Source organism: Natrix helvetica, assembly GCF_964273705.1.
Source record: "Natrix helvetica genome assembly, chromosome: 7".
NCBI classification, from domain to species: domain Eukaryota; kingdom Metazoa; phylum Chordata; class Lepidosauria; order Squamata; family Natricidae; genus Natrix; species Natrix helvetica.
The window spans coordinates 2,655,760-2,677,226 of record NC_138558.1 but is presented as its reverse complement, the minus strand read 5'-3'; the positions used below and the strand labels follow the sequence as shown (position 1 = coordinate 2,677,226).

At 47.3% G+C, this 21,467-nt stretch overlaps 1 protein-coding gene across 5 annotated transcripts in view; it reads right to left on the bottom strand.

The window, feature by feature from the left end:
• Window positions 1-21,467, bottom strand: part of LOC309395812 (transcription factor COE1-like) — a gene marked incomplete at its 5' end in the record, with an annotated part of 78,646 nt that overhangs the window by 33,490 nt on the left and 23,689 nt on the right. For all 5 annotated transcript variants that reach the window (XM_081960374.1, XM_081960375.1, XM_081960377.1 and 2 more), the window contains 4 exons: window positions 1,159-1,240; window positions 12,330-12,398; window positions 16,960-17,033; window positions 20,997-21,052. In XM_081960374.1, the coding sequence (XP_081816500.1) occupies window positions 1,159-1,240; window positions 12,330-12,398; window positions 16,960-17,033; window positions 20,997-21,052 (281 nt within the window). The remainder of the gene's footprint in view (window positions 1-1,158; window positions 1,241-12,329; window positions 12,399-16,959; window positions 17,034-20,996; window positions 21,053-21,467) is intronic.

Below are 21,467 nucleotides of genomic sequence, written 5' to 3'. Positions count from 1 at the left end.
TTCTGTATATAATCAATCCATTTTGCCCATTCCTGTGTGTAATCCTCCTGTTTCTGAGCTTTTAAGAAAGCTGAAATTTTTGCCATTTCAGCGAACCCCGCCACCTTCTGAATCCATTGATCAATTGTTGGCAAAAAATCTTTTTTCCAATGTTGCGCAATCAACAACCTAGCTGCTGTAACCATATACAAGGCCAATTTTGTTTCCCCTTTGGTAAAATCCTTAACTATACCCAATAAAAACATTTGTGGAGTGAATTGTATTCTTTTCTTAAATACATTCTGCATAACCCACCATATTTTTATCCAAAAGCTTCCATTTTCAATTGCCTTGACAAACGAGCACAACTCACAATTCCAAAGCAAGATCATTTGAGGATGGAAAAGTTGCATTCCGTCCCTCGCCCCCCCCCCCCCCCCCCGGTTGTCTTGCGTTGGCCCATCGGCCAGAAACCTAAAAGGGGCTGAAATCCGAGGCTTGTGGGCCAGGACTCCCCAGGTATCCCCCAGCCCTGACTAGCTAGTAGCTTCATCAGTTTGCTTGCATAAGGATATGGTAATTGTGACATTTTTACATGATTAACAGCCGTGCCAATTTGCATAGCATCGGTGCCAGGCGGCTAGAGCAGGTTGCTAGAGCAAACACACCCACCTTGATGAGCAAACTCAAGCCATATTGGTGCAAGAGAGCAGCGTCCGGCACGAAGAACAGCCAGAGTCCTTCATAGCTCCTGGACCTTCAAAGGGCTGCCTGGCCAAATATTTTAGATCTCCCTGTTGTTTGTATCGGCCATCTGGATTACAGATGAGGTATTGTTGGGGTATTGTTCACTTCACTTCACTTTACTTAAACAATACACCCAATCAAGGAACTGCCAGACAAGCTAACCCTAAACAGTCCAGCCAAAGAACCTCCGAGATCATTCAACTTCCTAACAGCAAACCCCCTCTCCCTTCTAGCACTGATGATGTTACCTAGTGGGGTCATGAAACGTCTGCAAGGAAAGAACCAAGCTCAGAGAACACTAAGGACCCCATAGTCCTCCTCACCTCCTCCTCCTCTCTTCAAACCCCACTCCACACACCCTTCTAGCACTGATGATGTTACCTAGTTGGGTCATGAAATGCCTGCAACAAAGCAACCAAGAAAAGACCTCACCTGGAACCGGCGCATATCTCGTGGATTGCCGGCATTCTTCAAGCAGTTCTGGTTGCATTTGAGGAAGAACTTGAGGAAAAATCTAGAAACAAAGGAAAATAGAAAAAAGCAACATTAATTGCCTTCAGGAATCCTTATAAGAGTTTGACCATGGGCTTCCTTGGATCTGACAAAGGATGTTAGTAATTCCTTCCTTCCTTCCTCTCACTTCCCTCTCTTTCCGTCTTTCCTTCCCTTCCTCGATTCTCCTTCCTTCCTTCTTTCCTTCCTTGCATCCTTTCTTTCCTTATCTCCCTCTCCTCCCTCCCTCCCTCATTCCCCTGCTCTGTCTCTTTCCTCCCTCCTTTCCTTCCATCACTCCTTGTTTCCCCATATCCTTCCTTCCTTCCTTCCTTCCTTCCTTCCTTCCTTCCTTCCTTCCTTCCTTCCTTTCCTTCCTTCCCCATGATTTATCAACCCTGCCTGTCTGCAATTTCCCAACTAGCTTGAGCAGACTGTTGGGAATTCCTATTTCCCGTCCTCCACAGGGAGAACGTCCACATAAGCTCAAACCAATAACCACAACATATCTTCGGCTGCACCATGGTTGAATCTGCCAACCTGTTGCCAAACAGGAAGCTGAAGATAAAAAAGAGGGCGATCATATCAGGAATGGCATATATAGAGCCTAATGCATAAAGGCACACAATAACTGGAGAACTGATTTAACTGGCTAATTTCAGCTGAATTAAGCTTGCCCAGCATAGACTTTCAAAGAATTGTCCCTCGTTTAGGATTAAAATATGGTGCTTCTTTTCAACATGGTTTGTTCCATTTGGCGCCAATGCACAATAACTACAGAAAGCAGTTTTAATGACAAGCAATATTAAATCCCCCTAATTTCAAAGCCATTTAGTTAGGGCTAATTTGCACTAAGAGCTACCAGTGAATTCTAGGAAGAACTTCCTTAGAAAACTGCTTATTACTCATTAAATTAATGTCTATTAAGCCCTCATTCTGTTTCTTTCCTAATGGAAGCCACACAGATACCTTTAAAGTCTTCCGAATTAGGTTGGTTACAGGTAGTCCTCAAGTTACGACAACCATTGAGCCCAACATTTATGTTGCTGAGTGAGACATTTCTTAAGAGAGTCTCGGCCCATTTTTACGACCTGTCTTGCCGCAGTTGTTAAGTGAATCACCACAGTTGTTCAGTTAGTCACACGGTTGTTAAATGAATCTGCCTTCCCCGTCGACTTGGCTGCTCAGAAGGTCACAAAAGGGGATCACGTGACCCTGGGGACATGGCGACTGTCATAAATCTGAGTCAGCCGATCATGTGGCCATGCGGATGCTCCAATGGTCGTAAGTGTGAAAAACGGTCCTAAGTCACTTTTGTCAGTGATGTTGTAACTTTGACCAGGCACTAAATGAGCTATTGTAACTCCAGGAATGCCTGAAATGGTAGAGGGTCTCCTGCTTGAGGAAGAGGGGTTGGACTAGAAGACCTCCAGGTTCCCTTCCAACTGTGTTATTCTATTAATCCGTGGAACAGCTTACCACCAGAAGATGGGGGTGCTCCATCACTGGAGGTTTTAAAGAAGAGACTCGACAGCCACTTGTCTGGAATGGGATAGGCCCGTGATGGTGGACCTATGGCACGCATGGCACAGGTTGCACGCAGAGCTCTCTCTGCAGACACGCCAGCCGTTGCCCCAGCCCAGCTCTATCGCGCATGCCCCTCCCACCGTCCAGCTGGTCTTCAGGTCTCTGCCATGCATGCACGGGGGGCATGCGGAGGAAGGAAGATAGATAGCTAGATATAAAGACAGATAGATAGACAGACAGCAGATAGATGAGAGAAGAGAGAAGATAGATGGGTGGGTAGACAGACAGATGATAGAATAGATAGATAGATGATAGATAGATAGATAGATAGATAGATAGATAGATAGATAGATAGATAGATAGATGACAGAAGAGAGATGGGTGGGTAGACAGACAGACAGATGATAGAAAAGATAGATGGATGGATAGATAAATAGATTATAGATAGATAGATAGATAGATAGATAGATAGATAGATAGATAGATAGATAGATAGAAAGATAGATAGATAGATGAGAGAAGATAGATGGGTGGGTAGACAGACAGATAGATGATAGAAAAGATAGATGGATAGATAGATGAGAAAAGATAGATAGATGGGTGGGTAGACAGACAGACAGATGATAGAAAAGATAGATGGATGGATAGATAAATAGATAGATAGATTATAGATAGATAGATAGATAGATAGATAGATAGATAGATAGATAGATAAGAGAAGATAGATGGGTGGATAGACAGACAGATAGGTGATAGAAAAGATAGATGGGTAGATAGATAGACAGATAAACAGATGAGTGCATGGGGCACTCGCATTGCATTTTGGGGGTTCACGCATGTGCTCCCTGGAATTGGCTCTCCTGACAGAGCAGGAGGTCGGACTAGAAGACCTCCAAGGTCCCTTCCAGCTCTATTCTGATGGAGGACTACAGGGCTTCGAGTGGCAAGAATTGCGGTGGAAGAAAAACGCAGGGGGGCGGGGGTTGTCCCCAAATTCAGTCCATGAGAACTAGAACATTTTTCAAGCCCAAAGTGCTCTTGCTGATGGCCGCTGATTGTCTCTCTGCCACCCAATTAAAATCTCTGCTTTTCTCTTTCTCCATCCTGCTGTGGTCCCTTTAAGGCGGCTCAGAAATTCATCCCTGTTTGTCTAAAAGGGTATTGATTGGAAACTGATCCCTGGTTGCCTCGCATGCAGCTAATGGGTCCCATTCCTGCAGAGAATGATCAATCAGGAATAGGCACTCAGGGGGGGGGGGATATCTGAGCCCGCAGGGAGGATCGTGAAGGCAGGGAAGGGCTAGGGGTGACATAGCATCTTCCACTATTTGAGGGGCTGCCCCAAAGAAGAGGGAGTCAAGCTATTCTCCAAAGCACCTGAGGGTAGAACAAGAAACAGTGGGTGGAAACTCATCAAGGAGAGAAGAACTAAGGTAGAATTTCCTGACGGTGAGAACAATGAACCAGTGGAACAGCTTGCCACCAGAAGTTGTGGGTGCTCCATCACTGGAGAGTTTTAAGAAGAGACTGGGCATCCACTTGTCTGAAATGGGTAGAGGGCAGTGATGAGGGCTCTATGTGCCACCTCTGGCACATGTGCCATAGGTTTGCCACCACGGGTATACGGTCTCCTGCTCAAGCATAGGGTTGGACTAGAAGACCTCCAAGGTCCCATCCAGCTCTATTTGATTGAAATAGGGAGCATGGGCTGAAAGCCACCACCCACCCCCCCGGCTGGAAAAAGATGGATAGGAATTGAATGTCTCATCGTTCATGAGGAGGACTAGGGGTGACATGAGATCAGAGTTTCAGTATTTGAGGGGCTGCCACAAAGAAGAGGGGTTCAATCTATTCTTGCCTTCAGAAATTGGGGTTGCTCCATTACTGGAAGTTTTTAAGAAGAGACAACCATTTGTCTGAAATGGCATAGGTCGGCGATGGCAAACCTTTTCGGCACCAGCTGATTGTCGCGTGCGCATGCGTGCCAGAAACCCAAAAGAGGAACGGCCTTCGTCATGTGTGCCAGGCGACATGGCTCCGCGTGCCACTCTGGGCACGCATGCCATAGGTTCACCATCACAGATATAGGTTCTCCTGCTTGAGCAGGGGGCTGGACTAGAAGACCTCCAAGGTCCCTTCAAGCTCTAATCTACTCTATTCTGTTCTATTCTCCAAAGCACCTGGAGGCAAGGCAAGAAACAATGGATGGAAACTAACCAAGGAGAGAAGGAACCTGGAATTAAGGAGGAATTTCCTAACAGTGAGGACAATTAACCAACGGAATAGCTTGCCACCTGAGGTTGTGGTTACGCCATCACTGGAGGTAACTTCAAGAAGAGACTGAACAGCCATTTGTCCGGAATGATATAGGGTGAGCCTGGAGCAACTTTGGGAATTTTAAAACTTGCGGACTTCAAGGCCGTGCTGGCTGGGGAATTCTGGGAGTTGAAGACCACAAGGTCTTAATGTTCCACGGCTGGATAATCCAGGTAGAGGGTCTCCTGCTCAAGCAGGGGGTTGGACTAGAAGATCTCCAAGGTCCCTTCCGTATTCTGTTATTTTGTTATTCTGCTTCGAAACCACAGACTGATCCGAGAGAAAAGGAACTGGGATTGCAGGGATGTCTTACTGGGAGAAGGGACGGCTTTCGACTTGATGGGCCAATAATCTGTGAGGTTGAAGTTCCTCCTTCTACCTCAGGCTCCAAAAGAGAAGGATAAACGAGGGCCTTGGACCCAGGAAGTCAGAGGTGGAGACAAAGCTGCCATGAAAAAGCATGCTCTCTTCCCCTACAGCATTCGGAGCTGATGAAATATTTAGCCTGCTTGTGCAGGGACCTATAATTGTCATTCTAGCATCAATAATTAACAGGCAGCAGCCCCGGGCTGGCTGCAGGAGGAGAGAGGGAGAAACAGAGAGAAGTGGGGAGATGGTTCAGGTCCCTGAACAAGCCAAAGGCCCACAGTCAGCTGACAGAAGAGAATATTTGTAGCTCTCGGTTGAACTGTGGGGGGTCTGAGCTTGGTGGTTTCCTGCAGGCGTTTCATGATCCAACTAGGGAACATCATCGGTGCTAGAAAGGAGGGGGGTTTGCAGAGAGGAGGAGGACAGTGAGGTTGCACCACCCTTTCTTCTACCGTAGCACTGATGAAGTGACATAGTTGGGTAATGAAATGTCCGCAAGAAAACTACCAAGCTCAGAGAACACCAAGGACCCCACAATCCTCCTCCTCCTCCCTATAACCTCTTTCCCTTCTAGCACTGATGATATTCCCTAGTTAGGTCATGAAAAGTCTAAAGAATAGCACCAAACTCAGAGAACACCAAGGGCCCCACAGTTCAACCCTGAGCTACACATATTCTCTTCTATCGATAAAAACAGATGAAATTTGTATAAAACTTTCAGATTTGGTGACATAAACTGAGAGAATTCCCTAGCCAGCATGTTTGGATTTCAACTCCCAGAATCCCTGGAGAATTCTGGGAGCTGAAGTCCATCTTAAAGCTGACAAGGGTTGAGAAATGTTGATCTAAATATTTCTCTTCTTGTGGAGACCTGGGTTCAATGCCATCTCCTCCCTTGAGTCTAGAACCCACTTCTAGAAAGGACCGACTGTCCCCTTTTTTGAGACCCATTCCACCCCAGTGAAGAAAAGCAGAGGAGGAAATTCCCTAGGTTTAGCCATGGATGAAACAGAAGAGTGGTAGAGGAAATAGTGGTACTGTTTTAGGCCCAGTACTCTTCAACATCTTCATCAATGATTTGGATGAGGGGATAAATGGGGAACTCATCAAATTTGCAGATGACACCAAGCTGGCAGGAATAGCCAACACTCCAGAAGACAGGCTTAAGATACAGAAGGATCTTGACAAACTTGAACATTGGGCACTATCTAATAAAATGAAATTCAATGGTGAAAAGAGTAAGGTTCTACATTTAGGCAAGAGAAACGAAATGCACAGGTACAGTATAGGTGGTACCTTGCTCAGTAGCAGTAACTGTGAAAGGGATCTTGGAGTCCTAGTGGACAACCATTGAAATAGGAGCCAGCCGTGTGCAGCAGCTGCCAAAAAAGCCAACACAGTTCTAGGCTGCATCAACAGAGGGATAGAATCAAGATCACGTGAAGGGTTAATACCACTTTATAATGCCTTGGTAAAGCCACACTTGGAATATTTGCATCCAGTTCTGGTCGCCACGATGTAAAAAAGATGTGGAGACTCTAGAAAGAGTGCAGAGAAGAGCAACAAAGAGGATTAGGGGACTGGAGGCTAAAACATATGAAGAACGGTTGCAGGAACTGGGTATGTCTAGTTTAATGAAAAGAAGGACTAGGGGAGACATGATAGCAGTCTTCCAATATTTGAGGGGCTGCCACAAAGAAGAGGGCATCAAACTATTCTCCAAAGCACCTGAAGGCAGGACAAGAAGCAATGGATGGAAACTAATCAAGGAGAGAAGCAACCTGGAACTAAGGAGGAATTTCCTGATGGTGAGAACAATCAATCAGTGGAACATCTTGCCTTCAGGAGTGGTGGCTCCTCCATTACTGGAGTATTTAAGAAGAGACTGGACAGCCATTTGTCTGAAATGGTCTAGGGCTTCCTGCTTGAGCAGGACTAGGGGTTGGACTAGAAGACCTCCAAGGTCCCTTCCAACTCTGTTAGATGTCTAGGAGTTCATCATAGAAGCAAACTATTTCCAAGGAAATTTTGGTGAGACTAGCGGTTGGGTAGGGTTCCTGAGGTCTTTGCAGGTGGTAATCAAGAGAGGGAAGGCACAGAGGATGGAAGAAGAAAAAAAAATCATAAATTTTGGAGGGGGAGGGAAGAAAAAAGAGGGGAGCAGCCTCTCCCCCCCATCGCAAGATTGACAGTGAATTGGTAATTTCACGCACACACACACCAACGCAACATGCTGCCCTCCCCTCTAGGTTACCGCTACCTCCGAATAAAAGAGAAGGAAATAAGAATAAACACATGTCCAACTTGCTCACCTTCTTAAGTAGCAGTGGTGCATAGAAACCCAGGGAGTTAAAAATAAAGACAATGTGCATACATTAGCATGCCTAATGTGCTGCGCTCCCCATTTAACATGCAAATTCCCAGCGACGCTGCCGAACACCTTCTGTTCTGAGCGCATAAATTTGAATTCGCAATTAGAATAATCTTGTATAATTAATGAAAAGCGTCAATTTTAGCTCCTAAGTAATTTGATTAACATGTTGATAGGGCACTTACCATGCTCTCTAAACCAGAGGGGCTGGCCGCCATCGGAGGAGAGAGGAACGAGGGGATGAGAGAAGGAGGCAGAGAAAGAGAGAAGGGGAGGGGAAGAAGGGGGAGAGGGGGGAGGATGTACCCCCCCCACCCCCCAGCCATGCCAGACGGGAGGGAAGGCTTGCACGGCTAGAGAAGAGGAAGTGGACGGACGTACGTGGAAGAAAGCCAGAAAAAGAGAATTAGCGCAACTTTCAAACCTGTTCCTAGCCCCCTCCCAAGAGGGAGCAGAGGCCACCAAATTCAGGTTAGGGTTTGACTATCTGAGATCTGGCCAAACCCAGGTAGTCCTCGACTTATGACCACAATTGAACCCAACATTGGGTTGCTAAGCGAGACCCTGAGTTTTGCCCCTTTTTACGTCCCTTCTTGCCACAGTTGTTAAGGGAGTTGCTGCCGCTGTTAAGTTAGTGACATGGTTGTTAAGTGAATCCGGCTTCCCCACTGACATAGCTTGCCAGAAGGTCGCAAAAGGGGACACTGCAACCGTCATAAATATGAGTCAGTGGCCAAGCGTCTGAATTTTGACACGTGACCATGGAGGGGCTGCAACGGTCGTAAGTGTGAAAAACGGTCCTGGGTCACTTTCTTCAGTGCCATTGTTAACTTTGAATGGTCATTAAACGAAATGCTATAAGTCGAAGACTAGAAAATGGCCAGCATGCTACTTTGAGAGGCTGCCGTAGGAGCTTCTCTGGCAATTATTTTCTTATTGCTCTTAGCCAAATGCCACTCATCTTTGCAAGAATGGTGAAGGCCGTCGCCTGTTGGGATGGCAAAAGGGCTGGTGGGGCGGGGCGGGTGAAGGATAGGGGACCATGGGTCCCTGAATGCCTGTGGATGTCCTGCCGGGGCTTTGCAGAAGGACAGCGTCCGGCACGAACAACCAAATTCCCATGTGAAGATTTTAAACCAGCTACTTCATTGCGCAGGCCTATTTTACAGGAATCTTCCCAGACTAAATAAGGTTCAATGGGATTCAAAGGGGTCAGACTTCGCCTTTTATGCCCACGTAGAGATTCCAGACAGGCTCCCGGCTTGACTCCTCCACTTGGCTGGTCCACTACAGGAAGTCTTCGTCTTATAATAGTTCATTTAGTGACTGTTTGAAATTACAGTGGCGCTGTAAAAAGTGACATCACTATTTTTCACACTTATGACTTATTGCAACACGCCTAGGTCCTGTGATCAAAATTTAGCCACTTGGCAACTGGCTCATATTTATGACGGTTACGATATCCCAGGGTCCTTCTGTGACCTTCTGACCAGCAAAGTTAATGGGGAAGCCAGACCCGCTTAACAACCGTGTTCCTAACCTAACAATGGCAGCGATTTACTTAGCAACTGTGGCAAGAAAGTGGAGGGAAATTCACTTAACCACTGTCTCGCTTAGCAACAGAAGTTTTGGGTTAAATTGTGGTCGTAAGTCAAGGACTACGGTATTCTTAACCATTGGAGGATTTGCATTCTCAGATAAAGGCTGCATCTGGAGGGGTAGGTCCGTGTGTGGGCGTGTGCACAGCGGAAAGGAGGGCAAAAGCCCAGTCCCTCGTTCCACCTCCTGTTGCATCTTTGACGCCTTCCTGTCGGATAACCTCAGTTTTTGGGGGGAATATGGATTGTGCCCCGAGATTTGCAAGAGCAGCATGAAGGATGTAGGTTTGTGCTGCAAACCCCTGGTCTGTTCTGGCCCAGCTCCAGGATCGGCAAAGCTGACAACAACAACCGTGCTGGAATTTAATCTGAAGGTGGCTGAATTTTTTTTGTCCCGCGCGTGAGGAACAACAAGCAAAAGAGAGCCGACGGTAGGAAAGGCTGAAAGATCAGCAGGGACAAAAGCGAGACAGCCTCTAATAGCTTTGATTCTTCTGCTTCTAATCTCCCCGCCGGCTTGTCAATCCTTATTCTTCTCCTTCGGCGGCCGGAGGCCTCCGCGGTGGGACTGAGTGACAGGCAGGTCTGCCCAGCTATGGGGCCTCCTCGCGCAGTGTCCGATGTTATCGGGAGTGGACAAAGGCTGGGGAAATGTCAGAGTGTTATCAAGACCCCCCAACTGCCACTGGGATACAGCGGGACAGGAGGGCCCCTGCCATTCCCTTGGTGTTTTGTCTGGGAGAGGGAGAAAGTGGCTTGCACGAGTGCGTGCACACACAGACGCACCGGCAGAGGAGGTGACAATAGGAGAAGCATCCTGGTTTCTGAGAGAAGGGAGCAGATGACTTGTCCAAGAGACAAGAGGATCTCCAGGTAAATCAGAAATTAACTAAACTTTGTGAGGATCTTCTTTCCATAATCACCCAGATTTGGGTTGGGCTGGGCTGCCTTTTCTGCCCTACCCGCCCCCCCAAATCTTCCTCCACCAGTTTCTGCTGGGTCTTAAGATACATCAGCCTCGCAAGCCCAAGAGATTTTCCTTTGTCTCCTAGTACACAACAGGTAGAATTGTGGAGGTGGGAGGCACCACAAGTCACAGTGTGTGTGTGTGCATTGCAGCTGCCCAAAAATCCAACACAGTTCTTGGCTGCATCAACAGAGGGATAGAATCAAGATCACGTGAAGTGTTAATACCACTTTACAAGGCCTTGGGAAGGCCACACTTGGAATACTGCATTCAGTTCTGGTCGCCACGATGTAAAAAAGATGTGGAGACTCTATAAAGAGTGCAGAGAAGATCAACAAAGAGGATTAGGGGACTGGAGGTTAAAACACATGAGGAACGGTTGCAGGAACTGGGTATGTCTAGCTTAAGAGAAAGAAGGACCAGGGGAGACAGGATAGCAGTCTTCCAATATCTCAGGGGTTGCCACAAAGAAGAGGAAGTCAAGCTATTCTCCAAGGCACTTGAGGGTAGAACAAGAAGCAATGGGTGGAAACTAATCAAGGAGAGAAGCAACTTAGAATTAAGTTGATGAGAACAATTAATCAGTAGAACGGCCTGCCTCCAGAAGTTGTGTGTGCTCCATAAGTGGAGATTTTTAAGGTTTTTAAGAAAAGCTTGGACAACCATTTGTCTGAAGTGTTGTAGGGTCTCCAGCTTAAGATAGGGTTGCATTAGAAGACCTCCATCCAACTCTATTATGCTATTCTGAGAAGAGGCTGAGCTGTTAGATGGGGTTAAACCTGTCATTGATTTAGAAACGTTGTGTTGTCACAAACATTTAGGTCCAGTACTCCATGAATTCTGTTGTTCCTTATCTAATGCACATCGACAGGTAGGGTAGGGCACATTATTTATTTGTTTGTTTATTGCAGTGTTTCTCAAACTTGGCGACTTTAAGTCCTGTGGACTTCAACTCCCAGAATCCCCCAGCCAGCATAGCTGGCTGGGGAATTCTGGGAGTTGAAGTCCACAGGACTTAAAGTCGCCAAGTTTGAGAAACACTGGTTTATTGTATCCCACCTTTATTATGCTTATAAATGACTCAAAATGATGAACCTACACAGAGCGTGTTCCTCTCCCCCCCCACCCCCGAGAAACAAACCTGTGCGGCAGGTGGGGCTGTGAGAGAGGGAATGGCTCCAGGTGAACAGCCAGCTTTCAGGCCTAAGGTGGGACTAGAACTCCCTGTCTCCTAGTGATCGGCCCAAAGTCACCCAGCCAGCTTTTTGGGCTTAGGTAAACTAGAACTCCCTGTCTCCTGGTGATCGACCCAAAATCACCCAGCTGGTTAAGGAAGGACTAGTATTCATAGTCACTTGGTGATTGGCCTAACATTACCTAGTTGGCTTTCATGCTTAAGATGGTACTAGAATTCCCTGTCTCCTGGTGATTGGTCCAAAGTCACCTAGTTGGCTTTCATGCTTAAGGTGGTACTAGAATTCCCTGTCTCCTGGTGATTGGTCCAAAGTCACCTAGTTGGCTTTCATGCTTAAGATGGTACTAGAATTCCCTGTCTCCTGGTGATTGGTCCAAAGTCACCTAGTTGGCTTTCATGCTTAAGATGGTACTAGAATTCCCTGTCTCCTGGTGATTGGTCCAAAGTCACCTAGTTGGCTTTCATGCTTAAGGTGGGAGTAGAACTCCCTGTCTCCTGGTGATTGGCCTAAAGTCCCCCAGCCAGCTTTCTTGGCTACGGAGACTAGAACTCACAGATTCCTGTTTTCTAACCTTAACCACTAGCCCAAATTCAAAAAAGAACGTGCAAAGAGTAAGTATTATTCCTTTATCCTCTAAGAGCTGGCCTTGCCTCCCTCTTCACTTTCTATGACTTAACACTTCCACCAGTTCTGCTGAAGGGTTCTGGTCATCTCCCAGGATAACATCTCCCATTCTGGACATTCAGAAGTGTTCTGTCGGTACTTACCTGTCAATGATGACTGGGTCGGAAGGGGTCTCGTTGCGGTTTCCACAACTTTTCTTGTCACAGCAGCGGCTGTTGGGCGGAAGAGAGAGAGGGACGGTCAAGGCAAAGGAGGAACTCAAGATGGCAATGAGCCTCCCTGAACATCGAAAGAAATGACCCGCCATCAACTCTCTGAATGAAAGACATGGCCAAGAAGAAGGCGTTAGGCATCCCATTAGGTCAGCATCTATGGGCAGTCCTCGACTTACAACGGTTTGTGTAATAGTGGTTTGAAGTTACACCAGCCCTGAAAATAGGGGCTTATGACCGTTTTTTCCATACTAAGGACCACTGCAGCATCTGGGTTGTAGGCCACTGATCTGCTTCGGGTGTTGTCAGAATGAAGCTGCCCTGATGCAAAAAGGCTAAGCAAGGAGCTGGTTGTTGTGAAAGCAGCTTTGTTGCCTGTTTTGTGTGGAGAGAATCAGAATTGAGCTGGCAGTCCTGAAGGGTTAATCAGAACCAACGGTCTTGCTTCATCTTCTACTTGGATATGTACTCTGTTTATAACATTTACCTTCCTTCCTTCCTTCCCATCTCCTCCCTCCTTCCTCCCTTTTTTCCTTCCATCCTATCTCTCTCCTTCCTCTCTCCCATCTATCCTATTTCCCTCTACCCGATCTCCCTCCCTCCCTGCTTCCTTCCTTCCTCCATTCCTTCCATCCTATCTCTCCCCCCTTCTATCCATCCTATTTCCCTCCTCCCTCCCTCCCTGCTTCCTCCCTCCCTCCCTCCCTTCTTTCCTTCCATCTTCTCTCCCTCCTCCCTCCCTTCCATCCATCCATCCTATCTCTCCCCTTCCTCCCTCCCTTCCATCCTATCTCTCCCCCTCCCTTCTATCCATCCTATTTCCCTCCTCCCTCCGTTTCTGCTCCCACCCTCCCTTCTTTCCTTCCATCTTCTCTCCCTCCTCCTTCCCTTCCGTCCATCCATCCTATCTCTTCCCTTCCTCCCTTCTTTCCTTCCATCTTCTTTCCCTCTCCTCTCCCTCCCCCTCTTCCATATCAACCCCAATCCTTCCTCTATTCCTTTAACTATTTAGCTTGCCAGATAGAACTGAAAGACACTATAAAAGCTCTACTACTACTTTTGTAGTTCATGATTCAGAAATACCGGATGCCCACACGCGTTGCCTTTTCCCGAGTTCCCCCCTGCTCAGCAGAGAGACCAGCGCTCTAAAAGAGTCCCAAGTGGGCCGGGTCACTTCACAACTTGGTTCTTCTTGCCACACACACACACAAAAAAAAACCCTCTGAGACTCCTCTTTGCCTCTCAAGGACCAGAGAACAAAACTTGAAAACCATTGGGCTTCTCATCCATTGGGGTGGGGTGGGCAGTCAAGAAAGGTGCCCCCACCCGCTGTGAAGTGGTTTCGGTTGCATGTGGTTTTTTAAAAAAGTGCTTTGCAGCATTCATGGGGCTGGAAGAAGCCCATCTTCGGCTCTTTAAAGCAACCACATCTTTTCACAGAGAGCAGCTGTACCATCCAGGGAAAAGAAGCAGCTGCTTTAAAGAGATGCCAACAGGGATTCACACTCCAAAGCTGTTGCCAAGCATGGACGACTGGAAACAGGACTTGGGTTCCCCTTCAGGGCCAAGACACACTGTTTTGGAAGAAACTATATCATGGAATAGAAGAGTAACAGAGTTGGGAGGGACCTTGGAGGTCTTCTAGTCCAGCCCCCCTGTTCAAGCAGGAATCCCTATACCAAACATAGGGAATCCAGAGATGAAAAATCACTAATGCAGCCGGTCGAACATGAATTTCTGGATTTAACCTCCCCATAGGAGAGAGAGAGAGACGGAGAAACTGACCGGATCTTGTCTCAGTGTTACGTTTCCTTGCCTTTGTATGCCACACTTTTCGCGATTCCCTACCCAATTACTGTTTTCTCAATCATTAGAGCAAGTATCATCCCTCACATTAAATATAATTAATCGTTGATCTGATAAACAGCCGAGAGCTCTAAATTCACCCCAATTCCCCTCGGGGGACCAGCAATTCCATCCCGTCGTCGTTGTTCCATAAACAACACAACCAAAGTTGCGTGCACAGAAGGCACAATATTTTGCCCTCCCGAGTCACTCCTACGACTCCCAAGACGCCCCACTCTATTCCCTTAGCCCCCGGGATCATTAGCAAGGTTCCTGAAGATCAATTAGCCATCCAACCTGGCAACCAGGCAGCCGTGCTAATTTGCAAAACACCAAGAGCCGAACGGGCCCGTAAACAAAGCAAGAAAGCAGGCATTAACAAGTCACTGGGGAGTTTGGCTGTCGAGGGAGGCTCCTTTGCTCTCCTCCCAGCACTTGGTGAGGGAGCTGGTTCCCCCCTCCCCACTTTCCTGGCTGGTCCTGGGTGCGAATGTTGCCACAGAGGCAACATATACACGCCCAGTCTGCCCATCCTGAGTCCCCGGGTTCCTTCTTAAGCCTTCTTTCTGCAACATGGCGGCACCCGTCTGTCCCCCCCAGTCTCTGGAGTTGAAAAGTGCCAGGATTTGGATCCTGCAAAGACTTGATGTGAGGATTCCCCTCCCCCCCCGCCACATCTCCTTAACCTAGAAGTGAGGATCAGGAGGCGGAAGAAAGAGAGACTCAAGAAAGAGTGCAGAGAAGAGCAAAAATATTAGGGAACCTCAAGCTAAAACGTAGGAAGAAAGGTTGCAGGAATTGCATTTAATTCTAGTTCAGTGAAAAGAAGGGCCAGGGGTGACATGATAGCAGTCTTCCAGTATTTGAGGGACTGCTACGAAGAAGAGAAAGTCAAGCTGTTCTCCAAAGCCCCTGAAGGCAGGACAAGAAGCAATGGATGGAAACTAATCAAGGAGAGAAGCAAGCTGGAATTGAGGAGGAATTTCCTGGCAGTGAGGACAATTCAACAGTGGAACAGAAGTTGCCACCAGAAGTTGTGGGTGCTGCTTCATCACTGGAGGTTTTCAAGAAGGGACTCGACAGCCATTTGTCTGGAATGGTGTAGGGTCTCCTGCTTGAGAGAGGGGTTGGACTAGAAGACCTCCAAGGTCCCTTTCAACCCTGTTATTCTGTTAGTTTTTGTGACAATACCTAGGACAGGTGTGTCCAACCTTGGCAACTTGCAAGATGCATGGACTTCAACTCCCAGAATTCCCCAGCCAGCAGCAGTGCCTTTATGGCCACCCAAACAGCCTTGTTAACAAGAGCGCTTTACAATTGTGTAGCCAAAAACCGCCAGGACGAGCTCGGTAGCTCTAACTTTATTAAATGGCGCAAGCCTTTGTCAGCTGCAGCTCCCTTGGCTGGAAATGCTTTCTCTTAGAAGCTGACGGTGAAAGTTTTTCAGTACAAACGTCTTGGCCGGGAAAAGATGCTATCGGAAACGCCTCCCGATCTTGCTTGTACACTGAAAGGGACACACAACGCCCTTCTCACAACACCCGGAATGAGAAGCACCCGGACGGACTGCAAAGCCAGCAACCTGCACAGGTCACTTTCCCTGCAATGTTGATATTTGGGGAGACTTGAGGGTCTTCCAGGGAGGGTCTGCTTGCAAGTCTTACAGCCCACTGATCTGTGCATCACCTTCTCATGGTGTAAAGTAAACCACCTTTCTCAGATCTGTATTTTTTTGGCCTTCCCAATCTTTCATCCCTCCCTCTCCTTTCTCCCTCCCTCCTTCTCACTCCACCTGCCTTCTCTCTCCCTATTTCCCTCTCCTTCCTCTTTCCCTTCCTCCCTCTTTCCCTTTCTTTCTCCCTCCCTCCCCCCTCCCTACTTTCCTCCCTCTCCCCCTTCTCTCCCATTTTCATTCCTCCCTCCCTCTTCTTCCTCCCTCCTTCCTTTCCTTCCACTCCTTCCCTCCCTCCTTTCCTCTCCCTCCCTCTTCTTCATCCATCTCCTTCCTCTTCCTCCCTCTCTCCTTCCCTCCCTTGGAAGAAGTCGATGCACTCTGAAAAATGGCTATCCCCCCCCCTCAACTTGGAATGATTCTATATTTCCAAAGCCAGGACTGGGGAGATTTGACCAGGTTAAAGCAGGTTCTGTGGGGAAAAGAGTCCTTGAAATTGTGGCTAAGAACAAACTTCCTACAAATCATGACTACAAACCTGGGTTAAAATGCTCCTTGTTGATCTTAATTTAAACCACTTCCCCAAGACCACAAGCACCAGATCCTTATGAACAAGAACAGCAGAACTATGGATTTAAGCTAGACCCAAAGGATTAATTCTGGACATTCTTGTTATTAATTCAGAATGTTAGACATATTTTGCTCCAACAGGTCAAATGTCCAACCCAGCCAACATCCTGAACCCAACAGCAGGCAGCCAATCCCTTTTCTGATATCTACACGTGGCTGTGGCTGTTTTGAATTCTCCAGTTTGAATTCTCCATGGTCGCCATTTTGACTTTTTTGACCCCCGTCCCTGCAGACTTCCCCCTGCTTCCAAGCCATTGAGCCCAACCTCCAGATCGTTCCCGTTGTTGCTTCCGCTGCTTTGCAAAACTGCCTCGCCTTCTTCACACCCCCAAACGCCCTGCTTGAGGCTTCCCAGAGGTCCTCCTTCATTCCACCCATGACCAGCCCATGTTGATGCACCCGAGCACGACTTACCTGCACATGATCTCGTGAGTTAACAACACACGGCACATCTCGGGGTTCTTATCCTGACCTTCATAGATGATGGCCTGCAAGCAAAGGGGAGAGACAACATTAGGAAGGGCCCAGATAGTTGCAGACCTGCTGGTCTCCTGCAGAAGACAAAAGTGGTCTTCCGTTCTCAGTATCAATCGCTTTCTTCCTTCCCTCCCTCCTTCTCTCCTTTTCCCTTCCTTCCTTCTCCCTCCTTCCCTTCTCTTGCATTCCTCCCTCATTCTTTTCCTTCTTTCCTTCCTTCCTCATTCTCTCCTTTTCCCTTCTCCCTTCTTCCCTTCTCTTGCATTCCTCCCTCATTCTTTTCCTTCTTTCCTTCCTTCCTCATTCTCTCCTTTTCCCTTCCTTCTCCCTCCTTCCTTCTTTTCCTTCCTCCTTACCTTCTCTTGCATTCCTCCCTCATTCTTTTTCCTTCCTTCCCTCATTCTTTTTCCCTTCCTCCCTCCCTCCCTCCTTCTTCTTTCCTTCCTCATTCTCTCCTTTTCCCTTCCTTCCTCCTCCCTCCTTACCTTCTCTTGCATTCCTCCCTCATTCTTTTTCCTTCCTTCCCTCATTCTTTTTCCCTTCCTTCCTCCCTCCCTCCTTCTTCCTTCCTTCCTCATTCTCTCCTTTTCCCTTCCTTCCTCCTCCCTCCTTCCCTTCTCTTGCATTTCTCCCTCTTTCTTTTTCCTTCCTTCCCTCATTCTTTTCCCCTTCCTCCCTCCCTCTTCCTTTCTTCCTCATTCTCTCCTTTTCCTTTCTTCCTCCCTCCTCCCTCCTTCCCTTCTCTTGCGTTTCTCCCTCATTCTTTACCTTCCTTCTCTCTTCCTTCCTTCCTTCCTTCCTTCCTTCCTTCCTTCCTTCCTTCCTTCCTTCCTTCCCTCTGTTCCTTGCTGGGCACCCTTGACTGTCTGTTGGGTCATCAGAAGAGGTCCTGGACAGCCGCATCTCCACCAGCTTCTGAGAACGTGATGGCTACCTCCCTGTAGACAACTCCATGCAAGGCTCAAGACCAAGAGCTGCATGGAGATGTCTACAAGGAGGTAGCCATCATGTTGTGGGGCCCTTCTCCAAAGCAGCAAACCCTCATCTCATCCTGCTTGTCTTCCTGCGTGTGGTCAACTTCCAGGAACATTGTAAGGTGCATTAGTCCCGACTAAACTTAGCCTCAGTCTCGCACTCAGCTCTGAAATGAAAACTGGGCTGCCCTCGATTCAACACAATGCAAATTCGAGACTGTCAATGGCGGCTCAGTCCAATGGCTGCAGTTTACCCAGCATGTCGAGGAGGGCTTCCAAATATAGTTGTGCTTGCACAACTGCCAAAGCTCAGTTGACTTTAACCGTGGGGGTTTTTGGTGGAAGAGAGAGGTATATAATATCAACAGGGTGCCTTGGGCAAATGCTGCCTTTTTTGTTGGTTGAGGTTTCGTGTATTGAGGGGATGTGGCAAACGAGCTGCTTCAGGAACAAAATTCAACGTGGCTGGATGACTGCTGTGCTTCCGTCTACGTGGGGCTGACCTTGAAGACGACTTGGAAAATTCAGCCGGATGAGCATACTGTAGTCGATGTTCTCCCTGGCCAATCCTGGTTCTGTCCCATGAGATTGTGGCCGCAGGGACGGTGTGTGTGTGTGCTAATCGCTGTCGCTTAGCTTATGAGCCCAATTCATAGAACATAAAATAACAGAGTTGGAAGGGATCTTGGAGATCTTCTAGTCCAGCCCCCTGCTCAAGCAGGAGACCCTAAACCATTTCAGATAAATGATTCTCCAGTCTCTTTTTGAAAGCCTCCAGTGATGGAGGACCCACAAGTTCGGAAGGAAAATTATTCCATTGGTTGATTGCTTCACCATTAGGAATTGTCTCCTTAGTTCCAGGTTGCTTTTCTCCTTGATTACTTTCCATCCCTCGTTTCTTGTCTGGTCTTCTGGTGCTTTGGAAAATACTTTGACCCCCTTCTTCTTTGGGGCAGCCCCTCAAATACTGGAAGACTTCTGTCATGTCACCCCTAGTCCCTCTTTTCATCAAACTAAAGTAAAGGTAAATTTCCCCTCGCGCATATGTGCAAAGTCGTTTCCGACTCTAGGGGGCAGTGCTCATCTCCGTTTCAAAGCCAAAGAGCCAGCGCTGTCCGAAGACATCTCCATGGTCAGGTGGCCAGTATGACTAAACACCGAAGAGGCAGGGAACGCTGTTACCTTCCCACCAAAGGTGGTCCCTATTTTTCTACTTGCATGTTTACCTTTTTTGTATTGTGGTGACCAAAACTGGATGCAGTATTCCAGTTCTCGACTTACAACCATTTGTTAAGTGACGTTCGAAATCACAACGGCACTGAAAAAAGTGACTTTTCACACTTAAAACCATTGCTGCATCCCCATGGTCACGTGATCCAAATCCAGACGCTTGGCAACTGTCTCATATTTATGACAGCCGCAGTGTCCCGGGGTCCTGTGATCCCCTTGCAAAGTCAAAGGGGAAGTCGGAGTGTCTCAACAACCATTTCATTAACTTCACAACTGAAGTGCTTCACTTAACAACTGTGGCAGGAGAGATTGTAAAATGGGGCAAAACCCACTTAACGACTGTCTTGTTTGGCCACAGAAATTTGGGGCTCCATCGTGGTCGTAACCCGAGGACTACATGTATTTGCCAGTTAATTCGAATAATGCCAGGGAATGCCTGTGTTGGAAAACAGCTGGATTTCCCATCTGTAATTTTCTTAACAGAGCATTATTCTTTTCCTTTTTTCCATTTAATATCAAGCATAAAGCCAGATCTCTTGGGGGGGGGGGGGAATCCAAGGTTCAAAAAAACAGCAGTTGGATTCTCCTCGGTGCAAAATAGGTGTTAAACACCCGCTGTCCCATCTGGGCCAGGCGCTCTTAGCACCCAGCCAGGAATCTGCCTCTCCACTTAATGGTGTTGATTAATAAGATGGAAACTTAATGAAGCTTCCTCAATTATTTGCAAGAATTAATTCCCTGGGACTCCTCTTCGAGAGTGAGCTAGTTTCAGAGCTCTAACTTGTTTTCCTCCTCAAACGGAGACCAGATTGCATTTTTCCTCCACTCTTCCAAAAGTGCTTCTTTTTTTCCCAAGAGGCAACTGGACTTTCTGGTTTTTCTTTGAAGACGTTTTGCTCCTCATCCAAGAAACTTCTTCAGCTCTGACTCAGAACTGGAAAAGCTTCTTGGATGAGAAGTGAAACGTCTTCAAAGAGAAACTAAGAAAGTCCAGTTGCTTCTTGAAAAAGCACCTTTGGCACAACCAGGACCTGGATGACTGAGAATCTCTACAGATGTTTTCCTCCATTAACAAATTTTAGGAAAAGGCCTATAATTGTTTGGGAAGGAGGGAAATTGATCAAAACTTCTGCCTTTTCATAACACAGCTTAATGGGGGCATTCAATTTTATTTGATCCTGGGTGGATCAGAGGTCAGGGTTACAAAAATTCTTGACAAATAAGAAACCGTCATATTTCTATGAGTAAAATACAATACGGGTAGTCAGCGTATGATCACAATGAGCCCAAAATGTATGCTGCTAAGTGAGAAATTCGTTAAGTGTGATTTGCCCTGTTTTACGACTTTTCTGGCCACCTTTAAGTGAATTGCTGCAGTTGTTAAGTTAGTAACATGGTTGTTAAGTGAAACTGGCTTCCCCGTTGACTTGGCTTGTCAGAAGGAAGGTCCGTAAAATGGGGGCAAAGCTCACTTAACAACTGCCTTGCTTAGCAATGGAGATGTTGGGCTCAGCTGTGCTCGTAAGTTGAGGATTATCTGTAATATATGGCCAAGATATTGGGAAGGCCGTGTCTCCTTGTGAAAGGAAACTGTTTGTGGCAGCTTCCTCCAAACTACAATTCCCGGCGTCCTTTGGAGGAGCTTGCGATGGGTGTTGTGATGTGTGTTTGTTCTGAATCCCAGACCCATTAACTCTGAGCCTTTTAAGCCCGGCCAGAGACGTGTTATGGATTCTTCCCCATCATACCCCAAGCACAGGGCGTTGTTACCTGCTTGGACATGGAGTCAATGAGCCGTACGTAGAGATCTTGCTCAGTTCGAAGGCCTGGAGAAAAACAAAATTGGGGGAGATTTCAGAACAGCGTGTCTCAACCATGGCAACTTGAAGAGAGGTGGACTTCACCTCTGTTCAAGTTGCCAAGGCTGAGAACTACACCCACCCCTTGGGTTTTTTTAATGCTCACAACAACCCTGCCAGGTAAGCTCCGCAGTGTTTAACCATCTGCCTCCCCAGCCTGGGTCTACCCCAATGGGTTTCAAACTGGGCTGTTTGAAGACGTGTTGACTTCAACTCCCAGAATTCCCCAGCTGGAGTTCCAGGCTAGAGAATTCTGGGAGTTGAAGTAAACTGGCCACATTTGGGGAAAACGTTCTAAAAGGTTATAAACTGCACCGAACGTATATTATAACTTGGCATCCAATGATGCAAAATGTGCATTGTTTAAAGAAGCCGAGTGAGC